Source organism: Neoarius graeffei, chromosome 18, assembly GCF_027579695.1.
Source record: "Neoarius graeffei isolate fNeoGra1 chromosome 18, fNeoGra1.pri, whole genome shotgun sequence".
Taxonomy (NCBI): Eukaryota; Metazoa; Chordata; class Actinopteri; order Siluriformes; family Ariidae; genus Neoarius; species Neoarius graeffei.
This window is the reverse complement of record NC_083586.1, coordinates 57,335,103-57,356,669: the sequence shown is the minus strand read 5'-3', so window position 1 is coordinate 57,356,669 and position 21,567 is coordinate 57,335,103. Positions and strand designations below refer to the sequence as shown.

The 21,567-nt window shown below is 42.4% G+C and overlaps 1 protein-coding gene across 3 annotated transcripts in view; it reads left to right on the top strand.

Annotated features, from left to right (window-relative positions):
- mast1a (microtubule associated serine/threonine kinase 1a) overlaps positions 1–19,719 on the top strand; it is a 190,622-nt gene extending 170,903 nt beyond the window's left edge. For 2 of the 3 annotated variants that reach the window (XM_060899070.1, XM_060899072.1), the window contains 11 exons: positions 408–509; positions 2,522–2,644; positions 3,156–3,265; positions 13,248–13,399; positions 13,580–13,836; positions 13,933–14,184; positions 14,286–14,515; positions 14,904–15,026; positions 16,370–16,503; positions 16,623–16,810; positions 16,922–19,719. In XM_060899070.1, the coding sequence (XP_060755053.1) occupies positions 408–509; positions 2,522–2,644; positions 3,156–3,265; positions 13,248–13,399; positions 13,580–13,836; positions 13,933–14,184; positions 14,286–14,515; positions 14,904–15,026; positions 16,370–16,503; positions 16,623–16,810; positions 16,922–18,771 (3,521 nt within the window). In that variant the 3' untranslated portion in view covers positions 18,772–19,719. The remainder of the gene's footprint in view (positions 1–407; positions 510–2,521; positions 2,645–3,155; positions 3,266–13,247; positions 13,400–13,579; positions 13,837–13,932; positions 14,185–14,285; positions 14,516–14,903; positions 15,027–16,369; positions 16,504–16,622; positions 16,811–16,921) is intronic. The other variant, XM_060899071.1, reaches the window with a different exon arrangement.
- Positions 19,720–21,567: the final 1,848 nt, after the last annotated feature.

The window sequence follows — 21,567 nt, the reverse complement described above, 5'->3', positions numbered from 1 at the left end:
AAGATGTCACCAGCAATAAAGTAGACAACAACTATATATAATTGTGACCTGCTTAAACACAAAAGTAATCCATCCACATCAATGGTGTGTCTCTCGCGTGGTCCGAGGATGACATTTGATCATTTCAGAAAGAATTTTTTTCATTAAAGACTTTGTCTTGCAAACTTGATGGAAGAATCACACCCCATGTCCAGACACGTCTGAAATTTGAGCTGAACTGTTTAGTGCTATATAAGAACAGCACTAAATTTAGCTGCAAGTTTGCCAACTCTCAGAAACAAACATTTCCCCCACGTTTAAAATAACTGTGTTTTTGTGGAGATGTGACAGATAGAGCATGTGCTAGGTTTCTCACTAGAGGTGATATCTGTGTGTGTGTGTGTGTGTGTGTGTGTGTGTGTGTGTAGATGACATTGCCTGGCCTGAAGGAGATGAAGCGTTGCCTAGCGACGCCCAGAACCTGATTTCCACCTTGTTGCAGACCAACCCACTGGTGCGATTAGGGACAGGTAGGCTGAACCTCTCTCAAGGGATGGATGATATGATGGATGGATGGACAGATGAATGATTGATTGTATAATGCTATTAAAGGTGATGAATGAATAGATAGATGCTGTGACAGATGCTGTGCCGGATTGGAGGATGGATGGATGGATAAACCTATAATGGATGGATGAACAGATTGTGTGATGGATCAATGGAATATGAATGATATGGTAGATGAATAGATAGGTAAATGGATGGATTATGTGATGGAGTGACTGGTGGATAAATGGGTGTTATGATGGACAAATAAATGGATGGATGGATGCTATGATGAATGGATAGATGGAGGTGTAATATAATGGATGGAAGGATAGATGGTGATATGATGGATGGGTAGACAGATGATAGATGGACTGATGAATGGCAAGATGAAGGGATAGATATGATGAATGGAAGGATGAAGGATATGAATGGATGGAGGAATGAATGCCACAACGGATGCGTGGATGGGAAGAAGGGCGACATGATGGATGATATGATGAATGGATGGTTGGATGAATGATTGATTGTATAATGCTATTAAAGGTGATGGATGGATGGATGGATGGATGGATGGATGGATGGATGGATGGATGGATAAACCTATAATGGATGGATGAACAGATTGTATGATGGATCAATGGAATATAAATGATATGGAATATGAATAGATAGGAAGATGGATGGATTGTGTGATGGCGTGACTGGTGGATAAATGGGCATTATGATGGACAAATAAATGGATAGCATGATGAATGGATGGATAGTTGAATGGATGGATGCTATGATTGGATAGATGAGTGATATGATAGATGGATATATTCTATGATGCATGGATAGATGGATGGGTGATATGATGGATGGGTAGACAGATGATGGATGGATTGATGAATGACAACATGGAAGGATGACTGGAGGGATAGATGTAATGAATGGAAGAACGAAGGATCTGAATGGATGCTATGAGGAATGGATGGATAGGTGGCAGATATGGTAAATGGAAGGATGAATGCCACAATGGATGGGTGGATGGGAGGAAGGGTGACATGATGGGCAGATCGATGGCTGGATGATGTAATGAATGGAAGGATGGATAGGTGAGGGATATGATAAATGGAAGGAAGGATATGATATGATGGATGGGTGGATGAATGCCACAACGGGTGGGTGGATGGGGGGAAGGGTGATGTGATGGATGGATGATGGGATGAATGGAGGGATGGATGTTGTGAATGGAAGGATGAAGGATCTGAATGGATGGATAGGTGGGGGATATGATAAATGGAAGGATGGAGGATATGATGGTTGGATGAATGAATGCCACAACGGATGGGTGGATGGGAGGAAGGGCGATTGGATGGATGGATGGATGGATGGATGGATGGATGGATGGATGGATGGATGGATCTGAATGGACGCCATGATGAATGGATGCATACGTGGGGGATATGATAAATGGAAGGATGGATGATGTGATGATGGATGGATGAATGAATGCCACAACGGATGGGTGGATGGGAGGAAGGGCGACGTGATGGATGGATGGATGATGTAATGAATGGAAGGATGAATGGATGGATAGGTGGGGGATATGATAAATGGTAGGATGGATGATGTGATGATGGATGAATGAATGCCACAACAGATGGGTGGATGAGAGGAAGGGCGACATGATGGATGGATAATGTAATGAATGGAAGGATGAAGGATCTGAATGGATGCTATGATGAATGGACGCATAGGTGGGGGATATGATAAATGGAAGGATGGATGGATGGATGAATGAATGCCACAATGGATGGGTGGATAGGAAGAAGGTTGACGTGATGGATGGATGGATGGATGGATGGATGGATGGATGGATGGATGATATGACAGCTCAGTGGTGGAGATGGAGGTATAGAAGAATTAAAATAAACGGAATAATGACACGGCCGGTATAATGAGCGCATTAATTAACTGATGCTTACACGTTTGACCTTTTCTTCATAAACAGGAGGCGCGTACGAGGTGAAGCAGCACTCGTTCTTCGCCGAGCTGGACTGGAACAGTCTGCTGAGGCAGAAGGCGGAGTTCATCCCTCACCTGGAGTCTGAGGAAGACACCAGCTACTTTGACAGTGAGTCTCCTGCTGTTCACAAAAAAACAAAGATTTTTGAGGTAACGACTGTTTACAGCTGATATACTCGAAGTCATGACAGGAATTAACTTCTCACAACATTAAATGGATAAAAATATCCTTGGCACATTAGTGGCGGTATAAGAGAAATAAAACACCTTGTGCAGTTATTGGAAAATAATCAACTTTAGGGTGGAAACAGTAACTCTGAGCCAGTCGTTAATTATTTTCCTATAAAAGCACATCCCAAAGTGATTTATTCCTTCACTGGTTATTTACCCTCAGTGTTATAAGATGTGTGATTACATCATCAAACGTACGAGACAATATCCCGATATGCAAATGCACACGTAATGCAAGAGGCGGAGTTTCTAGGGTTGGGAATATTTTCAGTTTGGATATTACATACCATTTAACAAACATAACAGTGTGTGTATTTAGGCTTTAATTCCCATTATTGCCCTCTCATCATGCCACGCCGTCTATTCACCCGTCGCTCTGTCTTTCTCAGCCCGCTCGGAGCGCTATCGGCACGTAAACTCGTACGACGAGGACGATACGAACGACGACGAGCCGGTGGAGATCAGACAGTTCTCCTCTTGTTCTCCACGCTTCAGCAAGGTCAGCGCTGTTCTATCACTTCTGTCTTCTCTGTCTCACTCTCATTCTCTGACTCGTGACACTCTTGGGTCGTTCCCTCTCGCGTTCTCATCCTGCACATATTTCTCGCAAATATCACAAGAAGGCGAGATGACAAAAGGGTTTCTCAAGAATATCTCTCCTTTTCTCCTCCTGCATTTTTAAAACACACTGTCTGTTCCATGGGCTCTTTTCTCACCCCCCCCCCTCTTTTCCCTCTCTCTGTTAGCACGCCCCCTTTATCTCTTTTTTTTTTTCATAACTCAATATCTCTCCTGCCTCTCACTCTAAATGTGAAGAGGTTCTTATAAGACAACTAGAGTGAAAAGGCTGTAATTAAGAGACTGTGTGGGAGACACACACTCACTCAAACAGTGTTCAACATAAAACCAAAAAATATATATATATATATATATATATATATAAATAATACACTATACACTCACCGGCCACTTTAATACAGTAGTGCTTGAAAGTTTGTGAACCCTTTAGAATTTATGTTTCTGCATAAATATGACCTAAAACATCATCAGATTTTCACACAAGTCCTAAAAGTAGATAAAGAGAACCCAGTTAAACAAATGAGACAAAAATATTATACTTGGTCATTTATTTATTGAGGAAAATGAGCCAATATTACATATCTGTGAGTGGCAAAAGGATGTGAACCTTTGCTTTCAGTATCTGGTGTGACCCCCTTGTGCAGCAATAACTGCAACTAAACGTTTGCGGTAACTGTTGATCAGTCCTGCACACCGGCTTGGAGGAATTTTAGCCCATTCCTCTGTACAGAACAGCTTCAACTCTGGGATGTTGGTGGGTTTCCTCACATGAACTGCTCGCTTCAGGTCCTTCCACAGCATTTCCATTATATTAAGGTCAGGACTTTGACTTGGCCATTCCAAAACATTAACTTTATTCTTCTTTAACCATTCTTTGGTAGAACGACTTGTGTGCTTAGGGTCGTTGTCTTGCTGCATGACCCACCTTCTCTTGAGATTCAGTTCATGGACAGATGTCCTGACATTTTCCTTTAGAATTCGTTGGTATAATTCAGAATTCATTGTTCCATCAATGATGGCAAGCCGTCCTGGCCCAGATGCAGCAAAACAGGCCCAAACTATGATGCTACCATCACCATGTTTCACAGATGGGATAAGGTTCTTATGCTGGAATGCAGTGTTTTCCTTTCTCCAAACATAACGCTTCTCGTTTAAACCAAAAAGTTCTATTTTGGTCTCATCCATCCACAAAACATTTTTCCAATAGCCTTCTGGCTTGTCCATGTGATCTTTAGCAAACTGCAGACGAGCAGCAATGTTCTTTTTGGAGAGCAGTGGCTTTCTCCTTGAAACCCTGCCATGCACACCATTGTTGTTCAGTGTTCTCCTGATGGTGGGCTCATGAACATTAGCCAATGTGAGAGAGGCCTTCAGTTGCTTAGAAGTTACCCTGGGGTCCTCTGTGACCTCGCCGACTATTACACGCCTTGCTCTTGGAGTGATCTTTGTGGGTCGACCACTCCTGGGGAGGGGAACAATGGTCTTGAATTTCCTCCCATTTGTACACAATCTGTCTGACTGTGGATTGGTGGAGTTCAATCTCTTTAGAGATGGTTTTGTAACCTTTTCCAGCCTGATGAGCATCAACAACGCTTTTTCTGAGGTCCTCAGAAATCTCCTCTGTTCGTGCCATGATACACTTCCACAAACATGTGTTGTGAAGCTCAGACTTTGATAGATCCCCAGGGGTTTTTCTAGAAAAAAGTAGTACGATGTTGTTTGGATTTTGCATGATCCCGCGCCTTGTCAACCTGCAAGCTGGTGCAGGGAATCTTGCTCCAGATATATTCCCCATTTTGTTGGCGCTGGTTGTGCCACTTACAAATGTGGCACATCATCCCTGTTTTATTGTTGACAGGATAAAGCCAGGGGTATCCCTTCTCCCATGCCTCCTGATATCCAACCAGATGTCCTGAGTTCTTTTTCTTGGGCCTTCGTTTCATATTGGTAAAAAGAAAAAAAAATCAGCTTCATTGTAGACCCCGTTATATCGGGTCTTCGGAGTCTCAGTTTATGTTACTATGTACAAGTTGAAAACAAACCAAAAAATGGACATAGCTTCACTGTAGACCTGGGGTCTTTGTCTATTTTGTCAACATTGGAAATTTAAATAACACTTTGACACAAACTAAAAACAATACTCAATTCAAATTACACACAACTACAACTACTAATTCCTCATTATTCAAATTGTGACTTACTCTACTATGATTGAAATTGAAATTTATATTTAGAATTCAAATGCATTCAAGTTGCACAGAAATGAACATTCATTAGAGAAATCTGATGTTTTCTTATACTTGGAGTTAGTTGTTCATAATGAATGAAAAAAATAATTCCAGAATTATTTTCTCTAAAAGGAAACTGTTATAAATAAAGTATATTTTGTAAAGTTGGAATCTAACTCAATTAACAAACTTTTAAAGTTTGAGACCATGCAAAAAAAAAGTATTTAAAAAATACATACTTGAACTTTTCCAGGAACTTGGCCCTTTTCTCATTTTGCTTCTCCATTGAACACTCGGTGCTTTCATCCGAACAAGACACTGTTCGTCGCTGATTCTGCGCCACCGTCAAAGCGCTCGGTTGACGCGTCCTTCAATGTGGACCCGGACCTGTCGGCATGGACCGATCCCTCGATTGTCGCAACCTCGCTATTGGAAACATCTTTATCCGCTTGTGACCGAAAAAAGAAGTCATCTTCTTCTGCCCCGGACATTCTTTAGCTTTCTTCCGTTTTGTACCACAGGATGACATCTTTAAATGCCCAAGCATAAACCAAAACTCGCAATCATAAGCGCCCGCGCTAGTGGGTGAAAGGTCATTCAATCTCGAGAAATCACGCTCTACAAGTCAGCTGATCTTACATATTACCCATAGACATAAAATCTCGCGAGAACAGAAAACAACACGGCGACTCGGTCGGGGAAACTCCGATTCGGATCGTTTTTGCACCGTTAAACTTTTGGATCGGAATATTTTTGGAGTAATTATAACACATTTGGGGAACAGACACATTGTCAAGTGGTGGTACTGGGATATTTTCACGGAGAAAAGATCGTTTTGAGAAATATTGTATGTTGTACGGCAGCATGCAAGTACACAGCCCAAGTGTGACTTAGGTTAAATCGGCATTCCGGTAAGAGGGCGCAAGCCGGGAGTATGAGGGCGCAGCGCCCCTGTTCCCTTATTTAGAAAAAACCCTGGATCCCTGTTCTTTAAATAAAACAGGGTGCCCACTCACACCTGATTGTCATCCCATTGATTGAAAACACCTGACTCTAATTTCACCTTCAAATTAACTGCTAATCCTAGAGGTTCACATACTTTTGCCACTCACAGATATGTAATATTGGATCATTTTCCTCAATAAATAAATGACCAAGTATAATAATTTTGTCTCATTTGTTTAATTGGGTTCTCTTTAACTACTTTTAGGACTTGTGTGAAAATCTGATGATGTTTTAGGTCATATTTATGCAGAAATATAGAAAATTCTAAAGGGTCCACAAATTTTAAAGCACCACTGTAGGAACTTATTCTTGATTTTAAGATCCCTGTTCTTGGCTGTCCATGGAACCCAATGTGTTCTTCTTTCTGCTGTTGCATGCTGAGATGCTTTTCTGCTCAGCAGGGTTGTAAAGAGTGATTATATGAGTTACTATGTCCTTCCTGGCAGCTCGAAACATCCTGGGTCTGATTGTTCAAAACATGATTATTTTAAAGAAGAACTGAAGGCAAATTTTTTATTATCAAAATTCTATTTATCTAATTTTATTAAATATCGGAATGCATTTTTGATCGCTATTTTGTCGCTGCTATAGCAAGTTATGAGTGTTTGAAATATGCTCTGTAATATATCAGTCCATATGTCAAAGCAATGGCCGTAAACGAGATTCGTTGAGACCTGTGCGAAACATCGTAGGACGGAAGTAAAAACGTACAGCGGAAATCAAACCCTGTGTCTGAAATTGCTCACTCATTCACTGCTCCCTACTCCCTATATAGGGAATTACTGTATAGAGGACTATACAGTGAGCTCATTGGTAAAATGAAAAAACGCTTTCCGACACTAGTCCGTCGCGCTGGTATTTACGTCATTACTGTCGCACAATTAAAACGTGCCAGATCAGTCGGCTGGTGGGTTTCAAAATAATAAATGCATGCATGCGTTTTTGTGATAAATCCATATTATACTGAGCGCATTTCCCACATTAATCAATGCAAAGTACCTGCAGCTTTCAGTTCTTTTAAATCAAGGCTGAATACTTTTTTCTTTGCCGCTGCCTTTTATTAAATCAAATTTGAGACTTTTAATTTGATTTCTTTCAGCGTGACTGCAATGCATGATGATATATAGTGCTTTGGTTAGTGACCATCGTTGCACGCTACTTTTCGTGATGCGTTGTGGGATACTTTGAATGCACTATATAGGGTGTAATAATCCTCACTAAGGTTTCGGACAGCACTACAAAATGGTGTCCTCATTATATAGTGCCCTATATAGTAGTGAGTAGGGAGCGATTTCGGACACGGGGGTTGTCAAAAGACGCGCGCCCTCTTTCGAACACTGATGTAATCAAGCCGGAAGTTTTGTTTGTTTTAATAGCAATCAGGAAAGTTTGAAAAAAGTAGGTAGTAATCATCATTTAAACTCGTTTTTGTGCAATATTTCGTTTGGAAAACAGTTTTCAAAATGGCGGCACTGACACCTGGCTGACGCTTGACATTTCAAAGTCTTAGTTTTTAGCATAATCTTGCCAAATAAACAGAATGTAGAAATCTTTCTTTTCTAGTAGCGTTAGCTACCCAGTATGATTTCAAGTTTGAAAAGAGTTTGCTAGCATGTCAGGTGGAGTTTCACTGACTAGCTAGCTTAACGTTAAACCACCATGATGCACAGCACGCGTTCATTTTGTGAATTCACATTTCTGTCTTTGGTAACGGCGTTAGGTTTTGTAAACGTTGTGGCGATAATACAACGATGCGTTGACGGAAAATTTACTTTTAATACTCAAGTATTTTTAAAAGCAAGTACTTCAGTACTTTAACTTAAGTAAAAATTTGACTGGAGAACTTTCACTTGTATCGGAGTCACATTTGACCAGCGGGATCTGTACTTTGACTTAAGTAATGAAGTTGGGTGCTCTGTCCACCTCTGCAAGGGATTGGCTGATTTGATAACTGCATAAAACAGCAGGTGGATGGATGGATGGATGGATGGATGGATGGATGGATGGATGTTTGTAATAAAGTGGCCGGTGAGTGTATATTGTCCATGTAGAAAAAAAAGCAGACTTTGAGAAAGTCATCTCCAAATAGATGTATAAAACAGAGAACTGCATCAACAAGCATCAGCATCACTGTGCAGCATGAAATCGGTGAAATCGACTCCTACTTAGTTCTGCCGATGTAGACTCTGACAAATAAGGAGGAGTTCATTTAACGCTCCAGCGCACAATCCTGAGTGAATTGCATAATGAAACCACTTACTGCTTTGGCAAGGCTTTTTCATGGAAAGAGAAGCCTCAGACTATTCTCCTTTTCCAAGTACCAAATTTCCGAAACTACAAGCCATGATTTTTCTTCTAGCCAGTGATATGACTAGCACTGAACATGTGTTACAATTTTGCATTTGCAATACTTTAGAATAAGATGACTCTTATTCTACAATAATCTTTTGGTATTTATGTACTGTTTCGTATTATTTTTATTTGGAATCGTTATCTTTTCAAGTTGTCCATCTATCTGAGATTCTCGTTAGCATTAGATCATAAAAGCAAGTCTGCTTTCTAGACACATGAAGAACTTTACATTTTGACGTACTGAACTGCATCATGTGATCGGAGCTCCAATTGTGAAGCCCATCAAGGTCGGCCTGTAAGGTTTCTGAAGAACCTGCAGAGTCAATCATGCGATAAAGCTTAGAGTCATCTGTTAAACGTAGCTAGGCATGGTCATTAGCAAACATAAGGAAGAGCAGTGGACCCAGGATTGAGCCTTGAGGGACTCCAGAAGCCACAGGCAGCCAGTCAGAGTAGTTGCCCTCGAGAGCAAGTAGCTTTCAAATCACCGAAACTGAAACCACATGAACGGATTAGATTTTGAAGTTGATCTCAATAAGGTCAAGATTACCGGAAACTCTAATTTCCTTCAATAGTTTCCTTTCTCTTTGAAATACAGTACTGTGCAAAAGTCTGAGGGACCCTATTTTTTTCCCCTACAAACTTTTGTTATAGATTTCTATTTTATGACGTCTACATCATCGAGTCAAAACATTACAAAAACATTTTAGAGTTCCAAACGTTTGTTTTCCAGCAAAAATTAAATGTTACAGAGAAAAAAAAAAAGTTTGTATCTGAGCAGCATATTACATCAGAGACCACTTTTCAGATTAAAAAAGAAAACATAATGAAGGCTACTGGGTTTTGTTTTGGTGCAAAATGAAGAAGCGAGTGTGACAAAGTGTCCAGAAGAACTGTGGCTGGTTCTGCAAGATGCTCAGTAAAACCTACAGATCATTTCCGCATAAAACTGCACTCACTGGACCTGAGACCACCATTTCTTTTTTTAAAGCAAAGGGTCGTCTTACACCAAATATTGACTTTGTTTCATTTATTATGGCTTACTGATTATAGTATTTATTTATTTATTTTTTTAAAAGCGAGACGGCTTTTCGAGTTCATGAAATCGGTGAAATTTAATTCCGTCTGAAATGTGGTCATTGTGACGCATGTTTATTTCTGTAATATCTCACAAAATATCAGGCCATTCTGTGGCTGCGAAGTTATTTAATTTGAGGGGATTAAAGCAAATAATGTGCATGAAATCGCTCGCTTCACGCAGCCAAGCAGACAGAGGAAGTCCGTCTGTCCGTCAGTCAAGCAGACAGAGGAAGATATTTATTCGTTTGATATTTCCTGCGTTTCCTTTCCTTCGTATATAACACAACGTCTTTTCTTCTCGCTTTCCGTTACTGTAGTCGGTCTTTCACGTTTCATTCACACACTCACGTCCTCCATTTTTCTCTCCTGTTTCAAATCTGTATCCCACAATGCCTTGCATGAACGGGGAAAGCCCACCACGTGATGTGATGCACGACATAGTATCTTGTATTGGGTCATGGTGAAGCAGGAAAAAATAGCGGAGAATTTAGGGCCACGTGGAGATTAAATTTATTAATTGCTCTATTTAAAAAAAAAAACTAATAAAATTGGAAGTCTATGATTTCATATTCAGTCGTTTTCAGCCCACTAAACAAAAATAATTGGGTGTCGGGGAAAATTCTTTTAATGACCTACACTTGAAAAATCTGAAAGGCGGTCTAGCTTTAACGTCGAAACATTTCATTTCATTATTTTTAAGCCATTTTTGGTCTACAGCATTTCTTTACATGTGCTGAAGAATTTTGCACAGCACTGTATATTTTAAATGTATGTAAAAGCATAAAAATTAGTAACGAGAAGGACTCTGAACGTTCCCAAAAATTTGCCCTAATGCACTGACCTTTTCCTCACTCGGCCTGGGATTGTAGCAGGTAAAGCAGGAATGCTAGCATGAAAAATAGCACTGAACATAATATATGACCTCCTTACACTCTGCATGCTGCTTGAGCTCAGGCCCACAACAACTATAATTTTTACCTTGGTTGCTTGAGCACGCTCCCACACACTCCCACACACACACACACACACACACACACACACACACACACACACACACTGTGCTGTAGCAAACATTCATAACCTCAAGTTGCTCTTAAAGTAAGAACACATTTGCAAGTCACTAGAGATGCATTTATATTACAAAAAGGGTTATGATGATAAAGTGCTTTATGTGGCACGAGTGGATTTAGCACAGCGCAGAAATCCCTTTCGATGGCAGGATGAATGTTGTTGCAATCAGAAACAAACCCATAAAAACACAAAGCACTCTCTTTAATTAGCCACTGAGACGTGATCATTTTAGAGTTTGTGTAGTCATTTAGCTGATGCTCTTACTCTCGGAGAGTTACATTCGCCATTCGCTGTGACAAAGTGGCAGGCGAGCGTTCATTATCTAAATACGTGCAAACTAGGTGGGACAACAAATCCACATAATTGGCTCCACATGGCCGATACGGATTCCTCAGACAGCAGTCCATGTGGTCCGAAGTTTCTCAGTTCACCATGAACAATTTTAGTTCCCACCTGCAATTACTTACTGTATGACACAGTGGTTTCATCTTATCCTGTCATATACGACCGCTCAATAAATGTGTATGGAGACATTATGAAGCAAAATAAAGCTTGGAAGGAAGTAGCAGGGCGGCACGGTGGTGGTGGTGTCTTGTTCTCGTACTCGACTCGGATCAATAGTGGACTCAACTCAAAATTTTCTTTAATGACTTGGACTTGGGTGGCACGGTGGTGTAGTGGTTAGCGCTGTCGCCTTGCAGCAAGAAGGTCCGGGTTCGAGCCCTGAAGTACTTGCTTTTAAAAATACTTAAGTATTAAAAGTAAATTTTCCGTCAACGCATCGTTGTATTATCACCACAACGTTTACAAAACCTAACGCCGTTACCAAAGACAGAAATGTGAATTCACAAAATGAACGCGTGCTGTGCATCATGGCGGTTTAATGTTAAGCTAGCTAGTCAGTGAAACTCCACCTGACATGCTAGCAAACTCTTTTCAAACTCAAAATCATACTGGGTAGCTAACGCTACTAGAAAAGAAAGATTTCTACATTCTGTTTATTTGGCAAGATTATGCTAAAAACTGGGGCGGCACGGTGGTGTAGTGGTTAGCGCTGTCGCCTCACAGCAAGAAGGTCCTGGGTTCGAGCCCCATGGCCGGCGAGGGCCTTTCTGTGCGGAGTTTGCATGTTCTCCCCGTGTCCGCGTGGGTTTCCTCCGGGTGCTCCGGTTTCCCCCACAGTCCAAAGACATGCAGGTTAGGTTAACTGGTGACTCTAAATTGAGCGTAGGTGTGAATGTGAGTGTGAATGGTTGTCTGTGTCTATGTGTCAGCCCTGTGATGACCTGGCGACTTGTCCAGGGTGTACCCCGCCTTTCACCCGTAGTCAGCTGGGATAGGCTCCAGCTTGCCTGCGACCCTGTAGAACAGGATAAAGCGGCTACAGATAATGAGATGAGATGAGACTTGGACTTGACTCGGACTTGAACACTGGGGACTCGAGACTGGACTCGGAGTCGAGGTTTAGTGACTCGACTACAACACTGCCACTGTGTTGCATCACCTCTACTTTTAACAACACTCTGTAAATGTTTGGGAACTGAGGAGACCATTTGCTGTAGTTTTGAAAGACACATCTTTGTCCCATTCTTGGCTGATTATACAAGTTCAGTTTCTCAACAGTTCGGGGTCTCCTTCGTCGTATTTTGCGCTTCATACTGCGCCAAATGTTTTAAATGGGAGACAGGTCTGGACTGCAGGCAGGCCAGTTTAGCACCCGGACTCTTTTACTACGGAGCCATGCAGTTTTAATATGTGCAGAAAGCAGTTTGGCATGGTCTTGCTGAAAGAAGGAAGGCCTTCCTTTAAAAAGATTTTGTCTGGATGACAACATATTGCTCTGAAACGTGTATATATCATTCAGTTTATAATTTAAACAGTGTCCCAACTTTTTTGGAATTGGGGTTGTCGGTAGTTGTAGTACAGTTAGCTCTTCTGCCAAGGAGGCCTAGTATATAACATAACGTCAGTCAATCAAAGACAAAAACATTTTAAACAAAAGTGGTGTGTATAAATCATAGAGGGGGCTGTAGGCTGCACATTTTGGTTACTATGCTGGACAGGCCATGCCCACAAGTGACTACAATAGCACTTAAAGTGCTCTTTAAAGTTTAAGGAAGTGTGTACTCGTGGAGTCTATCTGAACTGCTCTGGTTTGTTTCTCAGGTGTACAGCAGCATGGAGCACCTGTCTCAGCTGGAGCAGAAAGCGCCAGTGGTGACGCGGCGAGAGCATAAGGGACGCCGCGAGGACAAAATGGCGAAGCGAGAGAGCCTTGGCAGCTTCAGCAAGAGCTGGAGGACTGGCTCACCAGAGATGTAAGTGCTTGTGTTTTGTAAGCGCGTGTTTAATCCAGTGTAAAGTAGGTTTGGGGATGACCTAGCAAGTGAAAGATAACCTAGCACACATTACCTACTGTGTTAACTCTATAATTGGGTCACTGAGTGCACAGAATTGAACAGTCTTGATTATACGCACCACATTCTTCCTCGTTGTAGGAAGCGTCTGTCATGCTCCGAGTCTCTGTGCATGGAGGGAGATTCCAGTCCTCCTCTAGGCGCCAGGCGACGTTTTTCCGCACTGATGGACACACACCGCTTTGCCTCGCCTCTAGAGGGCGATGGAGAGACGCAGCCTCAACAGAGTGGGGCTAAAAGCAGAGGGTCATCATTAGAGGGCACCACTGCACCCTCATCACCCAGCGCTAATGAACAAAGCACGTCTATAAAGGAGGCACCAGGAGTGAGTGTGGGAGGTGAGGAGACGGAAAATGGCCGTACTGTCACCAGAGCAGAGTTATTACAATGATGTAGATCAGCCTAGGAGGTATTAGAGTCCTATCTGTTTGCAGATAAGCCAGCCAAACCCAGTGAAGTATCAGCACCACAACCCATTCCATCAGCGACGACAGCAGCAGCAGTACCGGTTTTCCGGGACACTGTTGTCATGGGTGACTCTCCCAGCCAACGGGCAACCAATGATCTGGTTCTAAGACGAGCGCGTCAACAGCAGCTCTCAGATGGCGAGAAACGAACCACGCGTCCCGGCAACAAGGTCATCAAATCCGCATCGGCTACAGCCCTGTCCGTCATTATTCCAGCAGGTGTATTATTTTTCTGAGAGCTCATATATGGATTAATATTTACTGATAATTGTATGATTTCCTGATCCTCTGGTATGATTTGTTCTTCTTTTCCTCTGTAGTCGAGCAGCATGCTAGCTCTCCTCTGGCCAGCCCAATGTCCCCTCGCTCCGTCTCGTCCAACCCGTCGTCACGAGACTCGTCCCCAAGCCGAGACTATGGCCCTGCGGTTAGTGTACTCCGCTCTCCCATCACCATCCAGCGCTCGGGCAAGAAGTATGGCTTCACACTACGCGCCATCCGTGTCTACATGGGGGACAGTGATGTCTATAGTGTACACCACATGATCTGGGTAAGGATCTGGGGTGTATAGGAAAGGTGCACTCTTTCTTTATCAATATTTTTTTTTCAGTTTAGTCATAGACAATTCCCACCTGTAGCCAGGTCTTGACTTATCGCATAACATGTACCGATCTGACAGAGGGAGGGTTAACATGAATTAAAGCCCATATAATGAATCGCACTTACTGCCCTGTTCTATAGACACAAGATAACCAATGACCATAAGAAGGCTTAAAGTGTACAGTTTACTATTCCATATGCAGCCAAAATGTGCAGTTATTTTAGTTTAGGTGTCCATTTAGTGGCCTTGTGCTGATTAGTTTTCTCACAAAAGTACGATGTGGCTTTTTTTAAAGAAAATTCTTGTGACTATAAAAGCCCCTTTTGGACATTCTTAGCATGTAGAAGAAGGTGGTCCAGCTCAGGACGCGGGGATGTGTGCTGGTGACCTCATCACACACGTCAACGGAGAATCCGTGCATGGATTGGTCCATACAGAAGTAGTGGAGCTCATTCTTAAGGTGAGGACAGTGTTCTTCAGTTAATTACTGCTCAACATTTCTAAAACTAGATTTGCATTTCCTGAAGGAAATACTTGTGCTTGCAAAGCAAAAAAACATGTAAAATTATAGATGGATGGATGGATGGATGGATGGATGGATGGATGGATGGATGGATGGACTGATAGATAGACTGATGGATCCATGGATGGATGGACTGAGATAGATAGATAGATAGATAGATAGATAGATAGATAGATAGATAGATAGATAGATAGATAGATAGACTGATTGATAGGTGGATGGATGGACTGACGGATGGATAGGTAGGTAGGTGGATGGATGGATGGATTATAGATTGATAGATGGATAGAGTGATAGTGATTGAGAGAGGGAGTGAAAGAGACGGGTTATGCAGAGTTTAGACACAAATTAAGAAAGAGATGGGCAAGTTCATATAGATAGATAGATAGATAGATAGATAGATAGATAGATAGATAGATAGATAGATAGATAGATAGATAGATAGATAGATAGATAGATAGATAGATAGATGTGTTTTGTTTCAGCAGTTGAATTTACATATGAAGTTTGGCAGTTCTACCTTAAAAGTTGAAGGAGTAGTAAAATCAGCAGGTTGCTATGGAAGGATGGAGGGATGAGCGAAAGAATAGAAGGATGAGATAGATGAAAGTCATTCATTTTTCAAAGCAGTTGAGTGCTGTACTTTTGCAGCTGAAGCCATATACCATATTTCGTGACTACATTAAAAGATGTAGGAGTAGTGAATCAGTGGGTTCTAATGGGAGGACGGAGGGATGAAAAAGAAAGAAAGGAACAAAGAAAAAATTCTGCTGTATTTACGTAAGGTACAACAACCTAACAACATTTACCAACCTTGGTAGTTCTAGCTTTTAATCTCTAGGAGGACTTGGGCCTTGAAAAATGAACTGAAATCAATGGGAGGAAAAGCAAGAGATGAAAAAAAACAGAAAGCAGGACTGATGGAGTGCTATTTACAAAACCTGTGTAACAAAGTTTGAACAAAGTTTCTACGTTTAGTAGTTCTTGAGTTATTGGTCCTGGAATAATAATAAGACGAAGCCTATAAATAACAGTATAGTGCTTTACTTTGCCAGCAGTATAATAAATTTAACCTTGAGAATATTTTTGGGGCCCTCAATTCCTTCAAGCAGTCAGATATTTTCCTCCAGAGCAACCGATAACCATCTACAGGAACAGCTTACGGGCGTAATGGCTACATGTATATCTCATTATGAGATATATCTCAAGTTTTCTTACTGCAGGATCATAATTGGCACTCCGAGGATACTACTACTGTTTTGTTTTTTAAATGACTTCAGAGCGGTAATAAAGTGACTGTGACCACCACTCCTTTCGAGAACACATCGATCAAAGTGGGTCCTGCTCGCAGATCCAGCTACAAATCCAAGATGGCTAGACGCAGCAAAAGAACAGTCAAAGAGGGACAGGAAAGGTAACTTACTAGCTGTATTTTAAAAAACATAGCGAGAGGGCGATAGATAATATTGACCAAAATTAAATGGTATTATCATTGAAATATTGTTACTTGTCACTCTTTCTCTTGCTCCACAGTAAGAAGCGAAGCTCTCTGTTCCGCCAGATAACCAAGCAGTCGAATCTTCTACACACTAGCCGTAGTCTGTCATCTTTAAACCGCTCGCTGTCCTCTAGTGAGAGTCTGCCGGGCTCTCCTACACACAGCCTGTCTGCCCGGTCACCCACTCAAAGTTACCGCTCCAGTCCTGACTCCTCTTACCTAGGTGAGTAGATTGTGTGTAAAACAGGATGTCTTCATTAACATGGCTAAAATGGGCAGGATAACACTCAAGGGCTTTAATTTAAATGAACAGTTGTTTACTTGATCTTTTCAGGTGCCTCTTCTCAGAGCAGCTCTCCAGCCTCCAGCACACCAAATTCTCCTGCTGCCTCCCAGCACATGCGTCCCAGCTCTCTCCATGGCCTATCCCCTAAATTGCACCGACAGTACCGCTCAGCCCGTTGCAAATCTGCTGGCAACATCCCTCTCTCCCCTCTTGCGCATACACCGTCCCCCATTCAGTCTTCACCACCGTCGTTGTCAGGTCACACTGTTGGAAGTTCCAATATGACCCAGAGCTTCCCTGTCAAGCTTCACTCATCTCCTCCTATTACAAGGCCCAGGCCCAAGAGTGCCGAACCACCCCGGTCTCCACTTCTCAAGCGGGTGCAGTCGGCAGAGAAGCTTGGGTCACCTCTATCCTCCTCTTCATCTTCTGCAGACAAGAAAGGTGGAATTGGGGCAATGAGGAAGCACAGTCTGGAAGTTGGCCATTCAGATTATCGTAAGGAGGGCTTCCATTGTGAGCTGGGGCTCCAAAGCTTGTTGGAAACAGAAGGGGAGAATCTGGCCTCGACTTCTGCTACAACCCCATCACCTACCCAGCCCACAGTTCCAGCACCCCTGGAGACGGGTGTTTTGAAGCCAGTAAGGAAGTTAGGCAGGCAGGAATCCCCACTGAGTAGAGAAGCTTTGCTTGCAGGAAGAGTGAAGGAAAAGGACAATGGCAGGGTGAAGTCTGGTGATTTAACCCAGGGAAGTGACAGTAGACTGGCAATAGTCTTAGAGAAGTCACCCCCTGCTACTGAGGCTCAGCAGGATACCAGGTGCAAGAAAGTCCCAGATGATAAGTCAAGTCACATAAGATCTCCAGTTGTTGATGTATCTCAGCGATCACCATCCACACCAAGAGATGCTAGCATAGCCAAACTTGAAACTAGTCAGCCTGTTATGACCAAACCTTCACCCATTGCACCAGAGCCGAAACCTAGTGTAGCTCCTTCCATTCCATCACCCCTGACCACTTTGTCCACTACTGCTACAAAAACCACAGATCTTACCTTCCCGAATGTTGGTGTAGGAGGCCCAAGTCAAATTTGTGACACAAAATCCCCAAGCATGATTGTCCAGTCTCAGCCACCAGGGCCTGCCAAAGCTCACCAGACTTCCATCAGTGTTGTCAAGGACTTGCAAAGAAAAGAGCCTGAAAAGAAGGCAGAAATAAAAGAAGTTAAGCAGGACACAGGAAAGACCATCAGCGTTGTCAAATCTGGTGTACCATGCAGTGGCCCTGTAAAGGCAACTCCACTCCCTGACAAAATGTCAGTCCCAGCAACAACCACAGAACCATCCAGAGTTGTCAAGGGACCATCAGATGGAGACACTCCTAAAAAGTCAGGTACAGAGACCCATGGTAGAACTCCAGATATGAGGGTGAGACCTCCAACCAAGGGGGTTGTTCCACCCTTCCCACCCCAGGTTCAGTCTCCTGCTCTGGGAAAGCTACGACAGGACAAGGGCCTTACTCCGGTCAACTGCTACCGAGGCACCTTGGACTGGGAAGACAAGTGTCTCTTGGAGGTTGTCGAGGAGCATTCTCCTTCTCCTACGCCATCCCCTACTGGAGCTACACCCAGCCTGTCAAAATCACCTCTCCAACCCATTGTTACTCAATCCTTGTCTCCTGGTGACAAAAGTAGTTCAACAAGTGTGTCTAAAACTGGGCAAGAACCAACCAAAGGGTTAATCCAGGAGGTGGCAAAGGGCAAGGAAGCTGAGGAAACCAAGGCACAAGGAAAGACTGACGTTTCAGGTGGGAGTAGCCCAAACTTAAAAGTAGCAACACCGAGCCCGACTGGCACAATACCACAGAAAAAGAATGAGAGCACGAAGAATGGCTTGTGACATTTCAGCACAGTTTGTGTTTGCCTTTATTGGAGATTTAGCAATTAAACACATCAGGACATTCCAAGTGGTCAAGATTAAGATCAAGCAAGAGAAACGTAAAAGTTCTTCGAATAATGGTTTTATTTATTGTATATAAAAAGATAGATGTATTACAGGTATGTGTGTAGAGAATGATTGAGTGTTGCTTGAGTGGCAAGGTTAAAAAGAAAGTGCAAAGTGCTTTAACAGATCAAATGATGCTGAAAACTGTGAATGCCGAGTCATTGCTTTAGCAAAATGGTTAAAAAAAAAAAAGGTTTCTTCCTGAGACATTCACTAAACAAACAACATTGCAAGGACCTTATTTGGTATACGTACGAAAGAGATATTTCTCTTGAGTTTGAGTTCTCTGTGTGTGATTAGCATGCTATTCAGTGATTATGCAGCTAGCGCTCAAACTGCCCATGGCTTCTTTTTAAGGTATGGAGGTGGAGGGATAAGTAGGACCAAAATAAGATTTAATTTCCTGTCAACCTGGAAACCAATGGAAGATTTTTGATGGGGGGGAAAGCTTTAAATTAAGATGGTTTTGAATTATCCTGCACTGCATGGGTGAGCATAGCCTTCTTATCTGCTGCCAACAGGAGGCCTAGCATAGTAGCCCATTGACAGCTTCCTCCTTCTGAGCTTAGACAGCGCTGATATAATCGCTGACTCGGGCCAATTTTAATACCGTTTGTGGGCTTTGTATCTGCTCTGTTAAACAGGTGCCTTTCAATTGGGTTGGCCGAGACATGTTTATGAGGACTGACAGGATGGATAAAGAGGAACGGTATTAGTGAAAAAGCAACGTTTTGCACATGCTGGATGGGGAAATGTGGGTTTCACTGTATTTTAACAGAGCAGAAAGTGTAGAGGCTGAAAAAAAATTACACGATTTAAGTTCCATTTTATAGGCAAGGGCGTTTTGCTGATTCTGAAATACTTGAATACAAAATATTTGAATATATTGTGGAAATTATTCAGAAAAAAAAAAATCAGCTTTTACTTCCAAACACATCTTGGTGTATGAGTTAATTCTATCATATTTAATCCTTTGATTAATATTTCAGACATCGCATAATTCAGCATATGACATATCTAATTTTAAAACATCCCCAGTATGTGATAAAAAAAAGAGGGCGGCACGGTGGTGTAGTGGTTACCGCTGTTGCCTCACAGCAAGAAGGTCCGGGTTCGAGCCCCGTGGCCGGCGAGGGCCTTTCTGTGCGGAGTTTGCATGTTCTCCCCGTGTCCGCGTGGGTTTCCTCCGGGTGCTCCGGTTTCCCCCACAGTCCAAAGACATGCAGGTTAGGTTAACTGGTGGCTCTAAATTGACCGTAGGTGTGAATGTGAGTGTGAATGGTTGTCTGTGTCTATGTGTCAGCCCTGTGATGACCTGGCGACTTGTCCAGGGTGTACCCCGCCTTTCGCCCGTAGTCAGCTGGGATAGGCTCCAGCTTGCCTGCAACCCTGTAGGACAGGATAAAGCGGCTAGAGATAATGAGATGAGATGAGAAAAAAAAAAGATGGCACGAGGTGAAATATGCAAAAATAGTACATCTTTGTTGTTCAGTGGATAGAGCTACGATGTATAGATCTACGATGATAACATTTGGGCGTAAAACACAGCATACAATTGATCATTCTTCGTGTATTATAAGTATCACAGTCGATCTAGCAGTGTAGTTTCCCTCGAGGTCTGTCTTTGTATTTTGTGTGGTCTAAACCCCAATACATTTCATTTATAACATCACTTTGTCATTAGCTGTGCTGTTTACTACATTAGTGTGGTGAATATTCATAAATACTGTATGCAGCCTTTAAAAAGTCCCTTTACGTGTCCAAAAATCCCAGAGTATGCTCCCATCTGGTGGTTAAACAACGCTTTGTTTTTGCACGGGTTGAGTTTTAAAAAATCTGTAAGTAACATCTTGAGCCCTCTGTTGGTTGAGAGGTGAACTGCAAGTTTCTCCATCAACTTAAGTCAACCGTACCTGCTCTGCTGTAACTCCGTACGCCTGCCTCATGGGCTTACCTTTGAAAGAAAAGTGACTGGACTCAGCAGCTCTGCTTTTCCAAGGGGTGGAGCTAAAGATAATGAAAACCACAAAAACAAGCCTGAAACGAAGATATCGGTTGCACATTAAAGTTGCAAATGATGGTTTTATTAATGTGTCTGTTGAAATTGCTTGATCGTTACAGATCTAGAAAAAACATTGAAAGATGACAAAGGGCACCTTTAAGAGTGATGACGTAGGAGTGTTTGCTTTCAGTGTACTAATAGGATTAATAGATTTTGATCATGTGCTCGTTCATCCGAGAGCCAGATCCCTGATTGGAGTATTGATCGTGGATATCTGGTGTCCGCTAGCCTGATTTACTGGACTGATGTGCTTTAGGGAGAAGTCTATTGATTTTCAGGTTGAAGTCCATAAGGGGGTGTGGGTGTGTTTTGTCAAGTTTGTCAGGTCAGGAGTGCTAATCAACAACGTACTCTTTCCATTGAACAACCCTGTCTGTTTGGACTGAAGATGATCACTGATGCTAAGTCCTAGGCTGAGTGATGTCTGTATGTTGTAATACTACACGAGCAGGTTTTTAAAATATTTCCTCATCAGTCGGTGAACTACGGTTTCTATGTATACTGATATATCAAAGAGAGACAGGCGTACAGTCTCACCTGTTAAACAGTACCTCAGTCGAAGACCTGCACCTGGAATTCACTTGAGCTACGAGGTTTATGTAGCGAATGGAAGTCAGTTTCATTTACAT